A 13,918-nucleotide genomic window follows, 5' to 3' on the forward strand; every position below is an offset into this window, starting at 1 on the left:
GAGGCGACTTCCTGTTGCGGAGGTCAAAGAGGTCAGGAGTTCAAGGATGCGGGAAGGACCAATGAGATCGCGATGATGTCACAGGTCGGGCGGCGTGACGCTAAACCACGAATGAGGACTTTGTGGAAACACATTTACACAATAAATTGCCAAAGGGAGCAGAAGGAAGGAAGTCTTGACCCTATAATAGGGGAGTCACAGCAAGTAGGCGCAAAGATAAATCAATTTTTAATCTTTAGGTTTAGTATCATTTTAAAGTTTTTGGCTGTTTAAAGACTATTTTAACCGAGGATTTTAGATATTTTCTGTTTATCGAGGTACACATTCCAATCAACCCGCTGAAATCTGATGGGGGTTGGCAAATAAAAAAAATTAAAAGCAAGAAAAATCTCAAACCAGGACTTTGGGGCGAATCCCATCAAGACTGCAAGACGGGCGGCGAGTAATGATTCCATCCCGCCTGATCGACGAGTCAAAGGTTCCCTGAGAGCTGATCATTGTGATTTACCACACAGGAGGGTAAATGCTTTTTTCAAGAATTCTTACAAATCTCACATGAAAATTTATGACTCAAATCCAAAATGTAAACGACTTCGAAACCCTGTGGAACAACGAATTTAGGTACAATTGCTGAAAAATGAGTAAAAAACTCCAATTTGAAATCAGCTTCTTTTAACGGAATGACGTCAGACTGTATAATAACAGGAATTGTATTTTATTTAGTGCTCACATTAACAAACCAGAAGATTTACAGTCAAAACAGCTTAAATGCGTAAAAGATATAACTCTTTTATTCCTGTAAATGAGGCCCTTTTTAAAAGAGAGAGACTTAAAGTTAAAGCTGATCACACAAGGTAGATAAACTGGGATGTTTGGCCGACAAAAGCTCGCAACTTCTAAATTCATTGAAGGTGCGCGGATCCTTCTTTACATTTTCTGTTGCATGTGTCGCTTTATTTTGAAATCCAAGCGTGCTTGAAAACTGAAACTTGCAGAAGGGATAGAAGCTTTCTGTCTCATGCCTTCGGACGAATGAGGTGAACTGTGATGTGAATCTAAAGCAGCCCTCTGAAAACCTGCCCCCCCCCCCCCCCCCCAGGCAACAAATTAAAGTTTGGCGTCTTCGGTCTGCTTTGTTGTGGATGCGCTGATGTCTGAACAGTCGAGGGTCGTTCTCTTTTCAACGTTACAAGAACGAACAAATGCAGAAATAACTTATTTTGGCACTCGATGATGAGGTTTGAGAGAAAATGTAAATTTAAAAGCGAAAAAATAAAATAAAAAGGCACAAGAGATTACTGAGCAGCCTGCAAAAACGTCTCAAAGCAATTATCATGGAAATTACATGCCATAATGTGTGTAGCTAATCGGTGCCACGCCTTAAAATACTGTATATTGCATCTCTTTAGCGCCGCACAAAGACCTGATTTAACACACTATAAAAAATAACAGCACAACAGCAACTGGGTGATACACAGGTGATGTTTAAACGTATATTTTATACTTAAATACATTGAGTTAAATCCTTACACTGCAGGCGTTTCAGAGTCCGGGAACTCTTAAAGTCGGTTCGTTACACGAACGAGTTGCGGCTTAAACCTAAAATACAAACCTGCTGAAATTCTGGATCGACTTCGGCGCGATGCGTCAAACGAGCCGGAAACGAGGCAATGGTGAATATTTCCCTTCAGGTCGCGCGCGTGAAAATAGATTCGGTGAAAAGCCTTGCTAGCGGTGAGAAAACATCGTGCTCCTCTTTGGTTGGCGTTTACAGGTGGGCGTGAGCGCCCCCCTAAAGTGCTTCCTGTGGTTGCAGCTGTTCAGGCGTTGAAATAAATCTTTTTGCTGATGAGAAGTCTGAAGACCTCCCTCCAGTTGGGTCTGCTCGCCGCCGCTAGGCTGGCTCTTCAGCTCCTCTGTTGCTGCAGAGTCTTTCCAGCGGTCGCAGGAGTTCGTCCTCTCGGGGTCGGTACGGCGCCACGTAGCTGTCCTCCTCCAGCAGGATGCGGTTTAGCGTGTGCTCGTAGTTAATGTGACGGCGCACCATCAGAATGTACTGCTTCCCCTCCTCCAGGCGGGGGCAGTCGCACACATTCGGGGACCACAAGAACTCCCGGTGCTCCAGACGGAAGCGGTTTCGGTAGGTGTGGACGATCTGGATGTCGTAACGCATTTCCTCGCCTCTAAACAGCTTCCCGAGGACTCGGCCCCGGAAAACTAAACAGGAAACAGATCAATCGGTCGTTTATGGTCGTTTCCCCAAGTTCGCGTTTACAAAAAACTACGAGCTTCAGGACTCACCAAAATCCTTCTGGCAATACTGCCTCCTGCGTTCCCGTCGACCTTTAACCTGCAGACATTTCCCACAATTCCCTGCACAAGAAAGAAAGCTGTTGCGTTCCATGTTAAAGAAAGAATCGGAGCTGAAAACACGACGACTCCTGAAAAAGGCAAACTTAATGGGAGATATTTGAAAACGCCTTAGCTACAAAAAGCTAGCATTAGCATTAAGCTACTTCCTAGCTAGCATGACTGTTCCAGTTAAATCCGGTGCGTTTTTACTTCCACCTTTAAACAAGCATAAAAAACAAAAGATTGAATTTCATTCAATAAATATTTTTAAGCTGTTCATTTGAATTCTTTTTATGAATTTTTGGGTTTTAGGGGTGAGAAACATACTCCCGGGTGAGGAAGGCAGGAGGTTCCTGTGGTTCTCCTCCCGCTCCAGACGGGGCAGGACGGGCCGGTGAGGCCTCTGGGGTCGCTGGGGTCGACTGAGGTGGGAGGACTGGCGCGGCGGCTTCGTTGGACCGGGGACTGGTGGACACGAATCACACGGTCGTCAGTAATGATTGAACGGTCCCACCTGCACCTCTTGTGACGTCTAATTTCACATGAAAGCGGCGTCATAAAAGATTCGCCAAAGATTTGACTCAACACATCGTTAAAAAAAAAAATCATGTCAAAATTCAGCGGCTGGAAATGGAATCTTGTTAGACGAACAGCGAATAAGAATCAGGCTGCCCCACTTACACCAGTGGGGTCGGGTGGTGGCGGCGGCGGCGGGTTGATCCCACGGCAGGTGGTTGGCGGCGTGGTGAGGCTGGCGCAGAGGACTCTTCCTCCCGTGGTGCAGCGCGTACTGGTCTGGCGGCAACCAGTACTCGTACTCGATATCAGGGTGTCTGTCCGTCGCCAGGACCTGAACGGGAGGACGGCACGGACACGTCAAGACCGGGAAGGGCTTCAGGTCTCAAGCTATTCCAAAAAGGTTCCTTCATCAGATGTACAATTACTTGTTTACCACAAACCTTAATTCTTTACTGCACCGTGTAGGAAACGACGTTTCTGACCTCTGCCGAGCAGGCCAGAGGATTATTGATCCTGATTATTGATCCAGTAGCCTTGCTTGAACGTGAAACACAGAGCGGGTCCAGTTCCAGTGTCGCCCCCCCTCTCACCATCAAGTGGAGGTCCTCCCGGGTGGGGCCCGGCACCTCGAAGCTCTCCCAGGTGTCCGCCGAGCGCCGGTACAGCAGCTTGGTCCCGGCGACGCTGTACTCTCCTGGGATGCTGATCTTCCAGTTGCCGTTGATCACGAACTGGGAGCGGCCGTTCTGCAGAGCTGGACAGGGAAGGAGGCGGTGACGGGAATTCCGGGTGCGATTAGCACCAATTATTTGTGAACAGACAGTCCTCCGTTTAAGCTGGTCACGCCACCAACAGGCGGGCAGAGGCTATATTTAACTGGCAGCTGCCCCGCCTCGGCGCTGGGGGGAGGGATTCCTCCATGACGTGAAATGGAAACAACTGCCTTCACCTGCCGCGCCGCGCCGGCGCTCAGATCAAGCTTTTATGATCTTCCCTTTCAGGACCACAGTGAGCGCCGGTTTGGGCCCCCGGTTTATTCAGGTCTCATAAACCGAGACGGGAATACGCTGCCAGGAAAACGGACCCAGCGGGTCCAGAGACCAGGCGGGACGGCCGAGTCCGTCTCCGGGGGATGTAGCCTCAAGTCCCGGGTTCTGCTGCAGGTACGAAACCGCTGAAGCCGAGACGGCGTGCGGTCCGGACGGGGCGGGGCTTACCCAGATAGTTCCTGCTGTTATCGGTGACTCGGATGTGAGTGGCTCCAGCCGGGATCATGGCCACCTCGTTGTATCCGAAAGGTCCGCCTGACAGACAGAGACAGTCACAGGCTCGCTTTAATGTCCGTTTACGTCACATGATCAAAGGTTTGTGACATCATAAGACGCACTGGGAGGAGCTTCCTCTTCCTCGCAGGGTGAAGCCTTCCGACGGCTTCCGGAGCTTTTATGAATTTAAAATCACGATGAAACGTTTTTATTGCAGAGATAATCCCGGATGCCGACAGGTATGTCGTGTGTGTGTGTGTGTGTGTGTGTGTGTGTGCGTGTGTGTGTCCTACCTGCCTCCAGGCCGTTGCTCTGGAACACACTCCTGTGATGCAGACAGGTGGCGTTTCGTCCTCCACACACCATGCAGGCGTCCTCCTTCTGCTTGGAGCCGAAGATGGCGTCACATCCAGGCGTCTGCGACACAAACCTGCACTTTATGTAACGCTAGCACGCCAGCGTGTTCAGGCACAACAGGAAGTAGCAGAGCAGAAGGCGCCGCCGGGTGGGGGGGGGATGGATCTGCAAAACCCTCAGTCCTCTGGAAGCTCGTCGGCGTTAATGCCGCGTTCAGAGAGAGGAAGAAGCGCTGCGGGCCACAGCGTCCATCGAGAATCAATCAGCGGATGATTCCGTTGTTGTGGACGACGTTTTCACGTAAAGAGCGAAAACCGAAAAAATACGTTCATGTATTGAATTATTAGCAGGAAACACAAGCAGATGAAGGCGTCGCCTTTAGCGCTGAATGATTTACAACGCACGCACACACACACACACACACATACACACGCACACTTTCCTCTATTTTCAGAAAGTTTTTTGGGAATGCGAGAAAGGAAATTACTTAATGAGATAATCGCTCTGATCTCGATTAAGCAGCTGCAAATACAAAACCCTTAACACCAAATAAATTAAATGGTGGAACGCATCTACTTACACAGCAGTTACACACGCATGCACGCACACACACACACACACACACACCAGCTGCAGGCTACATCTGCTTCCTGTTTCAGGCCCTTTGCTGTTCTAACTTCAACCGGGCCATAAATGCACTTATTTACAATGCATGACAAGTATTAGAGCGAACACACACACACACACACACACACACACACACACACATAAGTAAGCATCAACATGTTGACCCCCCCAGTTTAACAGATTAGTCTGGTGTGTATTACATACACGTGTTAGTGATCTACATGTGCTGCAGGACCTGAGGGGCGCCGCTCTGTTTCCTTTTGTCCCCATCCTTGCTGTGTGCTCTGGGCTCTGGGTTCTGAGCTCTGCGTTCCGGGTTCTGGGTTCTGGGTTCCGGCCCGTGTGCTCAGGACCGCCGTAATGCTGGCTGAAGGCTCCAGTCCACACTGATGAGAGCCCTCTGGCCCTAACGCACAGCATGGCGTTCGCTTCTCCGGAGCGCTCCAGTCAGAGCGGTCAACATCACTTAGGCCAAAACAGGGTGGGAATGAAGGGAGGAAGCAGGAAGCGCTTCAGTTCCAGGAAGTAAACGTCCCGTTGTCCCATCCTCGTGGCGACGTTGAAGCTCGGATGGACGGGAGACGCTTCTCCGTATATAAACCAGTCCAGTTCCGGACCGGTTCCGGCACAATGAACAGCATTACGACGGATTCGCCTGAGCTTCGGTGGGAGGGACGAGTGGATTGGGACACGGGAGATGACTTTCCACCAAACTGCTTGAGGAATCAACAGCAGAAAAATGGAACCAGCGATCTTTGAAGTGGATCCAAACACTCGAACAGAACCCGGACGGCAGTTATTCTGACGTCTAAATACAGGCGGCACCTATAAATAGAAGAAACGCTTCGGAGGGAACGCTCGGATCAGGCGGAGGCTCCGGAAGCTCTGGTTGGGATTCAGATTGGGCTTTCATTTCATTAAAGGGGACCTGGAGGTACGAGCAGCCTCCTCCTGTCAGGCGCATGTTCAGAACCAACCATCCCGGTCGTGCCAGAACCCTCGGACTTCTGGTGCGGCTTTGGTGTGAAGCGGTTCGGTTGGGTGCGATAAAAGCCGAACAGCGCCGCCTGGAACGATGCGGCCATCCTGACGTCTTTGCACCGATCTTTGGGGTGAAATGGCTACGGTAAGGAAACGACACGCGCATGCGGCGGCGGCGGCGCCACTCACCAGGCAGCGGCCGTTGACACACACTGCTCCGGGCTCCTTGTCGCACGCTGTGCCGTCGAGCACTCGGCCAAAGTTGTAGTAGAAGTTGTGACCCAGGGCCAGGCAGCTCAGCTCACAGGGGTCAGAGCCTGGCGGGGAAGAGCTGCGGTCAGTCGCTCATTAGTTAATGGTGGGAAAATACACAAGGGGAAAGGAGAGAGGGGGATGTGGCTGGGAAACGGGCCGGAGAAGAAGAAAGGGTGGAGAGAGGTGTGGAAGGGTCGTTTAGTGGGATGGGACTCAAATACTGCAGCGTGTCACATGACAGCAGGCAGCACGGCTAACCAGCTAACCGCTGCTAACCAGCTACATGCTGCTAACAGCTGCTAACCAGCTACATGCTGCTAACCCCTGCTAACCCGCTACATGCTGCTAACAGCTGCTAATCAGCTACATGCTGCTTACAGCTGCTAACCAGCTACATGCTGCTAACAGCTGCTAACCAGCTACATGCTGCTAACACATGCTGCTAACCAGCTACATGCTGCTAACAGCTGCTAACCAGCTACATGCTGCTAACAGCTGCTATTCAGCTACATGCTGCTAACACATGCCGTTAACCAGCTACATGCTGCTACCCACTGCTAACCAGCTACATGCTCTGCTAACCAGCTACATGCTGCTAACCGCGGACATTGGTTCCATCGGAACCGGACTGGACAAACCAGTCACCGCTACTGTCTTTTGTGTATTATTGTATGTTGGTGACCATGGAAACGAAAGAGGTGGTTTTGACAACGCGGTGAAAGTGACCTGTCCCACCGACCTCCATGAAACGTGGTCCACCTGAAGGAGTTTCCGGCCACTAAGGGTCTGTCATTGAAGGCAGCACACTGCATCTCCCTGAAGTCCTCTGAGCTGGGGGGGCAGTCCTGCACACACACACACGCACACGCACACGCACACGCACACGCACACGCACACGCACACACACACACACACACACACACCACATTGACAACAACGTCACGCCTCACCCCAACCCCAACCCCAACGTGAACCATGAACCCATCTGAACTGTGGAGGAAATGAAAAACCTTCAGGTGTGGCAAACATGTGACCTTCTCACCTGTCGGGAAGGTCAGCCTTCACGAATACCGGCTCAGGTTAACGGCCTGAGTGACACGTAATGGCGACCGTCGCCAACATTCACACAGAGGCCTTCACGCGTTCCTGACAGCAGCCTCATGCCGGCGGGACAGCTCCAGGTGAAGTGAGTATGAGTCATAAACAACCTAACCCTCGCTGCGAGTGGGCGGGGCATGGGTGCAGGTGATGCTTCTATCACGAGCTGCAGCAGAGATGGAAGTCGGGGGGGGGGTGTGTGTTTGGATTCATTCACAGCTCCGAGCGCCGTGGAAACCGCCGCCTGATTCACGCGTCCGGCATGCTTAAACAAGCCGCTACCCATCCGTGTGCTTTTCCTTCCACGAACACGGGCCCCGCCCACAGCGGCTCTGCTGTCCAAACACACACGCAGCCGAACAATGTCCGACGTGCAGCCGCTGACCTCGCAGCGCATTTCTAACGCGGCAGCACATCTGACACCCGACCGGCTATTCAATCCCTTCCGTGCACGGCGGCGTGTGACGGCGACACGGGCTAACATTCCAGATCACGCCCTTTGATGTCTACACCTGCTTCGCACACGCCCGTTTCAGCAAACATCATCCATTACTCTGAAATCAAACATCACGCAGTGCGAAAACATTGATGCTGAAATGACCTTGGAGTTGCAGATCTTGTACTGTCTGGGGTCTCCGGGACACGGTCCGCCCACCGGGTTCCTGGGACACGGATACGGCGGAGAGACGGGGATAAGTAAGGAATAAAAGTTCATTCAGGCCTCGCTATTTCAGCATCCCGGGATTAGATTACAGAAAAAAAGAACATCTGCAGAATGTGGGTGGGATTTACCTGGTGATGCAGGTGCGTGTCCTCACCGAGGCTCCGCCCCCGCAGCTGCGTGAGCACACGGACCAGCCGCTCCATGTCGCCCACTCGTTCCTGAAGAGCAGCTGCCGCCGGATGCGCACCGGCCGATCCGATGAGAACTCGCCGGAGGGGCCCGACGCAGAAACGGAGAACTACGAAACAAACGATTCCATTTGATCACACATAAATCCACAGGATCAATAAATACAGCCAAGTGGAGGCTGAACACCAATGGGACCGGGACTGGGACCTGGACCGGGACAGGGTCCGGGACTGGGACCGGGTCCGAGACTGGGACCGGGACCGGGTCTGAGTCCGGGTCCGGGACTGGGACCGGGTCCGGGAATGGGACCGGGTCCGGGACAGGTACAGGGTCCGGGTCCGGGACCGGGACCGGGTCCGGGACAGGTACAGGGTCCGGGTCCGGGACTGGGACCGGGACCGGGTCCGGGACTGGGACAGGGTCCGGGAAATGGCCCCAGGGTCCGTTCAGGTGACGACACACGTCAGAGTGTGTGTGTGTGTGCGTGTGTGTGCTTACTGGTCAGGTTGAACTGGGTAAAGGTGTGTGTGTGTGTGTGTGTGTGTGTGTGTGTGTGTGTGTGTGTGTCTGTGTGTGTGACTGCGTGTCCATGAAAGGCAAAGAAGTGCGTCTGGAAACACTGGAATCGCTTCACACAGAACCCTCCCCGTCCCGGTGAATGACGATCGCCACATCCAAATCATGAACGTGATTATTAATACATTCCGGAGTTTTCGCCCCCGGAGGAGGAGCTGGCAGCGTTCCCACCGCCCTCACACAGGAGCTGGCGTTTAACTCCTCACACACACGCACTTTCGTTTTTGTGCATCTCCACATCGGAGGCAACAAACTGTGCAGAATCTCATTGATTAAAGACCTTTTTGTGATCGGACCTCCGTTTCCTGACTTTGACTTTCAGGCAGGAGGAAAACAGCCCGACTGGAGCGACCCTCGGCTCGGGGCGGCCCGTGCTAAAGCGGGTCAGCCCAGGTTGCCCTCATTAGTGTGACCAGCGGCCAAATTAGCGTCGATAACAGTTGGAGTCGGGGACGGCCAGCATTCTAGATGAATGGAACTGACTTTTGACCTTTACACTGGCCCCTTCCCCTCCCAGAAACCCCAACCCCCTTCCTCCAGCTGTTGTGAACCGGAAGGTGAAGTGTTCCCAGACTCGATGCTCCAGATTCCTGAAGAATAACGCCGCCTTCCTCGACTCATCCAGACAAACCGGAAAAGCATTCCAGAGGACGGGAGACGAAGACCAGCTCCAGCGCGAGAACGCCGGAGACCGGATGGACTCAACACGGAACGCCGCCGCCCTCGACGTTTGAGGACTACGTCTTCACAACAAGACAAACCCTGTGAAAGACCAGGAGGACTAACTCCGCTAACCGGAGCGCCAGCGTTTCCAAGACGAACCCTCCAACAAGTGGACCCGCCCACTGGACCGTAATTGGTTTATTATTTCAATGAGCCGGACTTGAGAGCCGTTTCCTTTCTCTGGACAAATGAGCGTCATTAAAACATTTAACTGTTGAATCAGCATAAAAACGGTGGGACGAAGGACGGCGGGACGTGGGACGGCGGGACGAAGGACGGCGGGACGAAGGACGGCGGGACAAAGGACGGCGGGACAAAGGATGGCGGGATAAAGGAAGGCGAGATGAAGGACGGTGGGACGAAGGACGGCGGGACGAAGGACGGCAGGACAAAGGAAGGCGAGACGAAGGACGGCGGGACGAAGGACGGCGAGACAAAGGACGTGCTGATGACTTACACTCTGCAGGGATGGCGGGCAGATGGGAGCAACGACCAGCAGGACGAAGGTCAGGCACAAAGTCAGTTTCCTGGGGACAGAGAAATAAGAATGTCAGGCAGTTGTAGCATCATCATCATCATCATCATCATCGTCATCATCGTCAAGGAAACAGAGCGTGTCATTTAGACAGGAAAGCAGAGAAGCGAAGACGAACAAGATGTTGCATCAGAGATGTTTGAAAAAAGAAAGGCAGCAAACAGAAATCATTATACGCCACTGTCCCGGGACCCCCCGTGGGTTCAGAGGAATACCCCCCCCCCCCCCCCCCACAGTAAGCAACTTTAATTCCCGTCAACATTCTCCCATGCAGACCGAAAGGCAGGACGGCCCGCTTGGTCTGGACGCACGAGATCAGAGGTACGACAAAAAGACCCAAACGACTAAACCAGGGACTCATTTCACGCCCCCAGAGAACCAAAGGCCCCGCCCTCTGACGGCACCGCCCGGCCCGCCTCGACGCGGCTGATGGAAGTGACACTGACCTTTGGTAGATCATCTCGGGACATGCAGGGACCAAACCTCCAGGACAAACCACCGGCTTCAAGCGCTCGAGCAACGCAAGGAGCCGCGTCTGCGCCGCTACCTGACGAGCCCGCCGTTGAACCTTGAGTTGAGTCACGTCGGCTTTGTTTGCCCTTCGAGCTGACTGGTCTTAGCCTCAGGGCGAGCGGGAGTCATCAAAGGACAGGTGAATGTGTGTTTCTTGGAAAGCCCCGCTCTCTGAATGCTTCCTGGCACCACTTTGCTCACAGCAGCAGCAGCGTGTCAAACCTTATCGGACCGGACGCATCATTTTTTATTACCCCACAAAGGTAAATACTTGATGGAAAATTACAGCAACTTAATCCCTTCTATTGGGTTTGCCCCCCCCCGACCTCCTCTCCCACTCTGTCCCCGTCGGTCATCTATCCCCTCTTCTTCCTCTTTTATCTCCCTCCATTCCGTAAACACAAGCCGCTCCAGAGCCCTAGGAGTTGGCTTTTGGCTCGGTCCCAGGTCAGAAGTTGCCCAGTCCAATTAAAGGATACCCATCTCCCTCGCACTCGGCTGAGCAGCCCTTCCCTTCCTGGCCTTACATGGGGGGATTCATCGCAGAGGATCAAGACAGGACGCCTTGACCCAAAGAGGCAACGGACTCAAGAATCTGAACGATGTTATCGGCCTGACGCGAAGAGTTCACCTTTCCACTCCTCACATGAATCAGAGAGACGGGGATGGCACCACCAGGGGGAACCGGCGCGGAGGAGTCGGCCTTTAAAAGAACGCCGCGTCAGCATTAAGAGCTTTGGGAGGAACCTTTACTCGGGTACAGGAACGTCTGAGCGCGAGAACTCTGAAAGACTGCAGAACTTCCATCAACTCTTTTAGCTCGGTCGTCGGTTGAAGACGCAAGCATCATCGGCAGGTTCCACCGGGTTCTGCCGAGTTCCACCGGGTTCCACCGGGTTCCACCGGTGGAGCTGCAGTTTTGATCCGAACGTGAATAGACAGCAGATCCGGTCGACCAATTGTGTCCCCCACCCCCCAACCAGAGGGGCCCTTAAAGAGGCGGCCAGGGGTCAGCCCGCCTCCTCCTGCTCTCGTTAAGGCTACAGCAGCACATTAGCGAATCGCTCCGGGGCAGGGAGAGGGAAATGGCCCCAATCAATGCGAGACTCCTTGTCGCTTTGACTGATGTTCGTCCATTTAACGACGGCGGAGAGAAAATAGGCGCCGCAATCGACGTGAAAAGCTCTCTTCATTTGCAAATAACACTTACACCAAGACCGAAAGACTTTTACAAGAAACAGTGGATGAAGAAACTTCAGCCGATTTACACAACTTTTATACTCTTTCATTAATTGCAGGTGAATTAAGAATTAAAATGTTCTAAAAAATATATCATGACAGGTATCGACAGGACGAGCAACGTCCAACAAGCTGCTCAACCCAGAAACCAGGATTAATCTTCCATTCCTGTTTATCCCCACCCAGAGTAGGAACAGAGACATTAGTAAATCACTCAGAGAGCTCAGACCTCCCCCAAGCAGCCCCCCCCCCCCTCCTAACTGGATCTACACCGTCCACACGGTGATCTGGATCAGCACCAGAAGGTTCTAGATTGTTCTCGGTATCTTTAAACACCAACATGAAAAGTCAAAGTGAATCAGAGCTGATGTTTATTTTTAACTGATTCCTGAATCCATAAATGGGTTTAATGTTAAAATGTAATATTTGTTCCTGACCTCATTCCGGATCAGAACCAGGAGACGTGTTTCATGATGGTTCAGATCGGACCCCTTTATGACTCTGATTTCTGGTGACTGAATTTAATGCAGATTTTACAAGATATGAGTTTTTGAAAAAGCCTCCATTATGAGTAAATGGGAAAATCCAGATGTTTCTGTATCCGGACGGGAATCCGGATCGCTCTCAGAATTTAATGGGATCTAAATTAGACCAAGACCCATCTTCAGATTTTGTTCCAAGCATTTTTTCCACCATCCTGCTAACATGCAGACAAACAGTGAAAGACAGAGCCTCCCTGGGGGGGTACTAATCGAATAAATGAGATGATCGGTTGCACCTTTAACGTCTCTCTTTTCTCTCGATGACCCTCACAGAGACGGCGGTGACCTCTCCCCACCCTCCGTGATAAATCCTCTGTAACTCAACAACCTCTGCTTAAACACACCTTGACAGACAGGTAAGCGCCGGCGTCCCCGCCCTGCGCAAATAAACAGCAGCCCGCGCCGCCGCCGTCACGCTGACGCCGTCCTCGGAGCGCGCAGGTGAGAGACGGGAGACACCTGACCGGCGCTCCTTCTATGTGGGACACGAGTGTTTCTGTTCGTGACCTGCAGGCACACCCAGCACGTTTGGAAAAGCAATACTTCTTCCAAGCGGGGGGGGGGGCGGTCTTAACCCCTGACCCCATCCGGGGGCTTCGCTGTGACCCGCCCGCCGTTCGGGTGGAGGGCCTGATGGTTATATGGTGCACCCCCCCCCCCCGGGTCTGCATTGACTATGAATGAGGCGGCAACAATCGAACTCTCGGCGGCCTCCGCCGGCGTGCATCCGCCCAACGAGCCTCGTTGTGTGTGTGTGGGGGGGGGGGGGGGGGGGGGACCTTTGTGCCACTGCAGCTGCCACTAAAACATTTCTTGCGAGAGGAAATGAAATGCTCTCGTGCGCCCGGGCGAGCCACCCACGGCGGCGTGTTAAACGGCGGACGGAGGAATCGGTTTGTTGGTTTTGTTGATGCCGGATCGTCTAGACTCGCCCTCTTGCTCAACGAGGGTCCCTTCCCTCCCCTCCCCTCCCCTTCCCTCCCCTTCCCTTCCCTTCCCTTCCCTTCCCTTCCCTTCCCTCCGTTGCACTTGACGCGCCCTTTCCACGACAGCGAGCGCGAACCTGGAACGCCGTCATACCTCAGGGATTACCAGATTATCTTTTCGCAGCTGCTTTGACTGAAGGAGGTCGTCGACGACGACCATGAGGAACTCCCGGGAGAGTCACAGAAACAGACGCGAGCGACGCCAATAGCTGCTTCTACCAGGCGCATGTCGACAGCGGCTTCACATCCAAGACTCAGCTCTTCTTTGGCACGGTTCCACGAAACTCCTGCGAGTTCTTCCAGGAGCTTCTTAAAAACATCCCGCCGACAGCCGGGAGAAAGACAGCAACGTTATAAACCCACAACCTCCCTCGGGTTCGTGCAGAGACGCACAAACACAGCCGTAAAGCCTTATCTGACCGAACCTTGAAACCGCCGTCTGACTTCATTATCATCGCACCATTATCTCTGACGGCGCGCGGGACACCGTGTTCTCC

General features: G+C 52.8%; 1 protein-coding gene across 1 annotated transcript; it reads right to left on the reverse strand.

The window, feature by feature from the left end:
- Positions 1-1,479: 1,479 nt before the first annotated feature.
- Positions 1,480-10,669, reverse strand: adamtsl5 (ADAMTS like 5). The gene is made up of 13 exons (XM_068760685.1): positions 10,588-10,669; positions 10,064-10,133; positions 8,247-8,416; positions 8,056-8,116; positions 7,096-7,201; positions 6,291-6,418; positions 4,430-4,553; positions 4,089-4,175; positions 3,462-3,625; positions 3,034-3,202; positions 2,680-2,817; positions 2,302-2,373; positions 1,480-2,217 (listed from the first exon to the last, which is right to left on the reverse strand). The coding sequence occupies exons 1-13, from the start codon at positions 10,599-10,601 to the stop codon at positions 1,895-1,897; spliced, it is 1,626 nt and encodes a 541-aa protein (XP_068616786.1). The 5' UTR covers positions 10,602-10,669; the 3' UTR covers positions 1,480-1,894.
- Between the last annotated feature and the right edge of the window lie 3,249 nt (positions 10,670-13,918).

The sequence above is a fragment of the Brachionichthys hirsutus genome, chromosome 1 (genome assembly GCF_040956055.1).
Source record: "Brachionichthys hirsutus isolate HB-005 chromosome 1, CSIRO-AGI_Bhir_v1, whole genome shotgun sequence".
NCBI classification, from domain to species: Eukaryota; Metazoa; Chordata; class Actinopteri; order Lophiiformes; family Brachionichthyidae; genus Brachionichthys; species Brachionichthys hirsutus.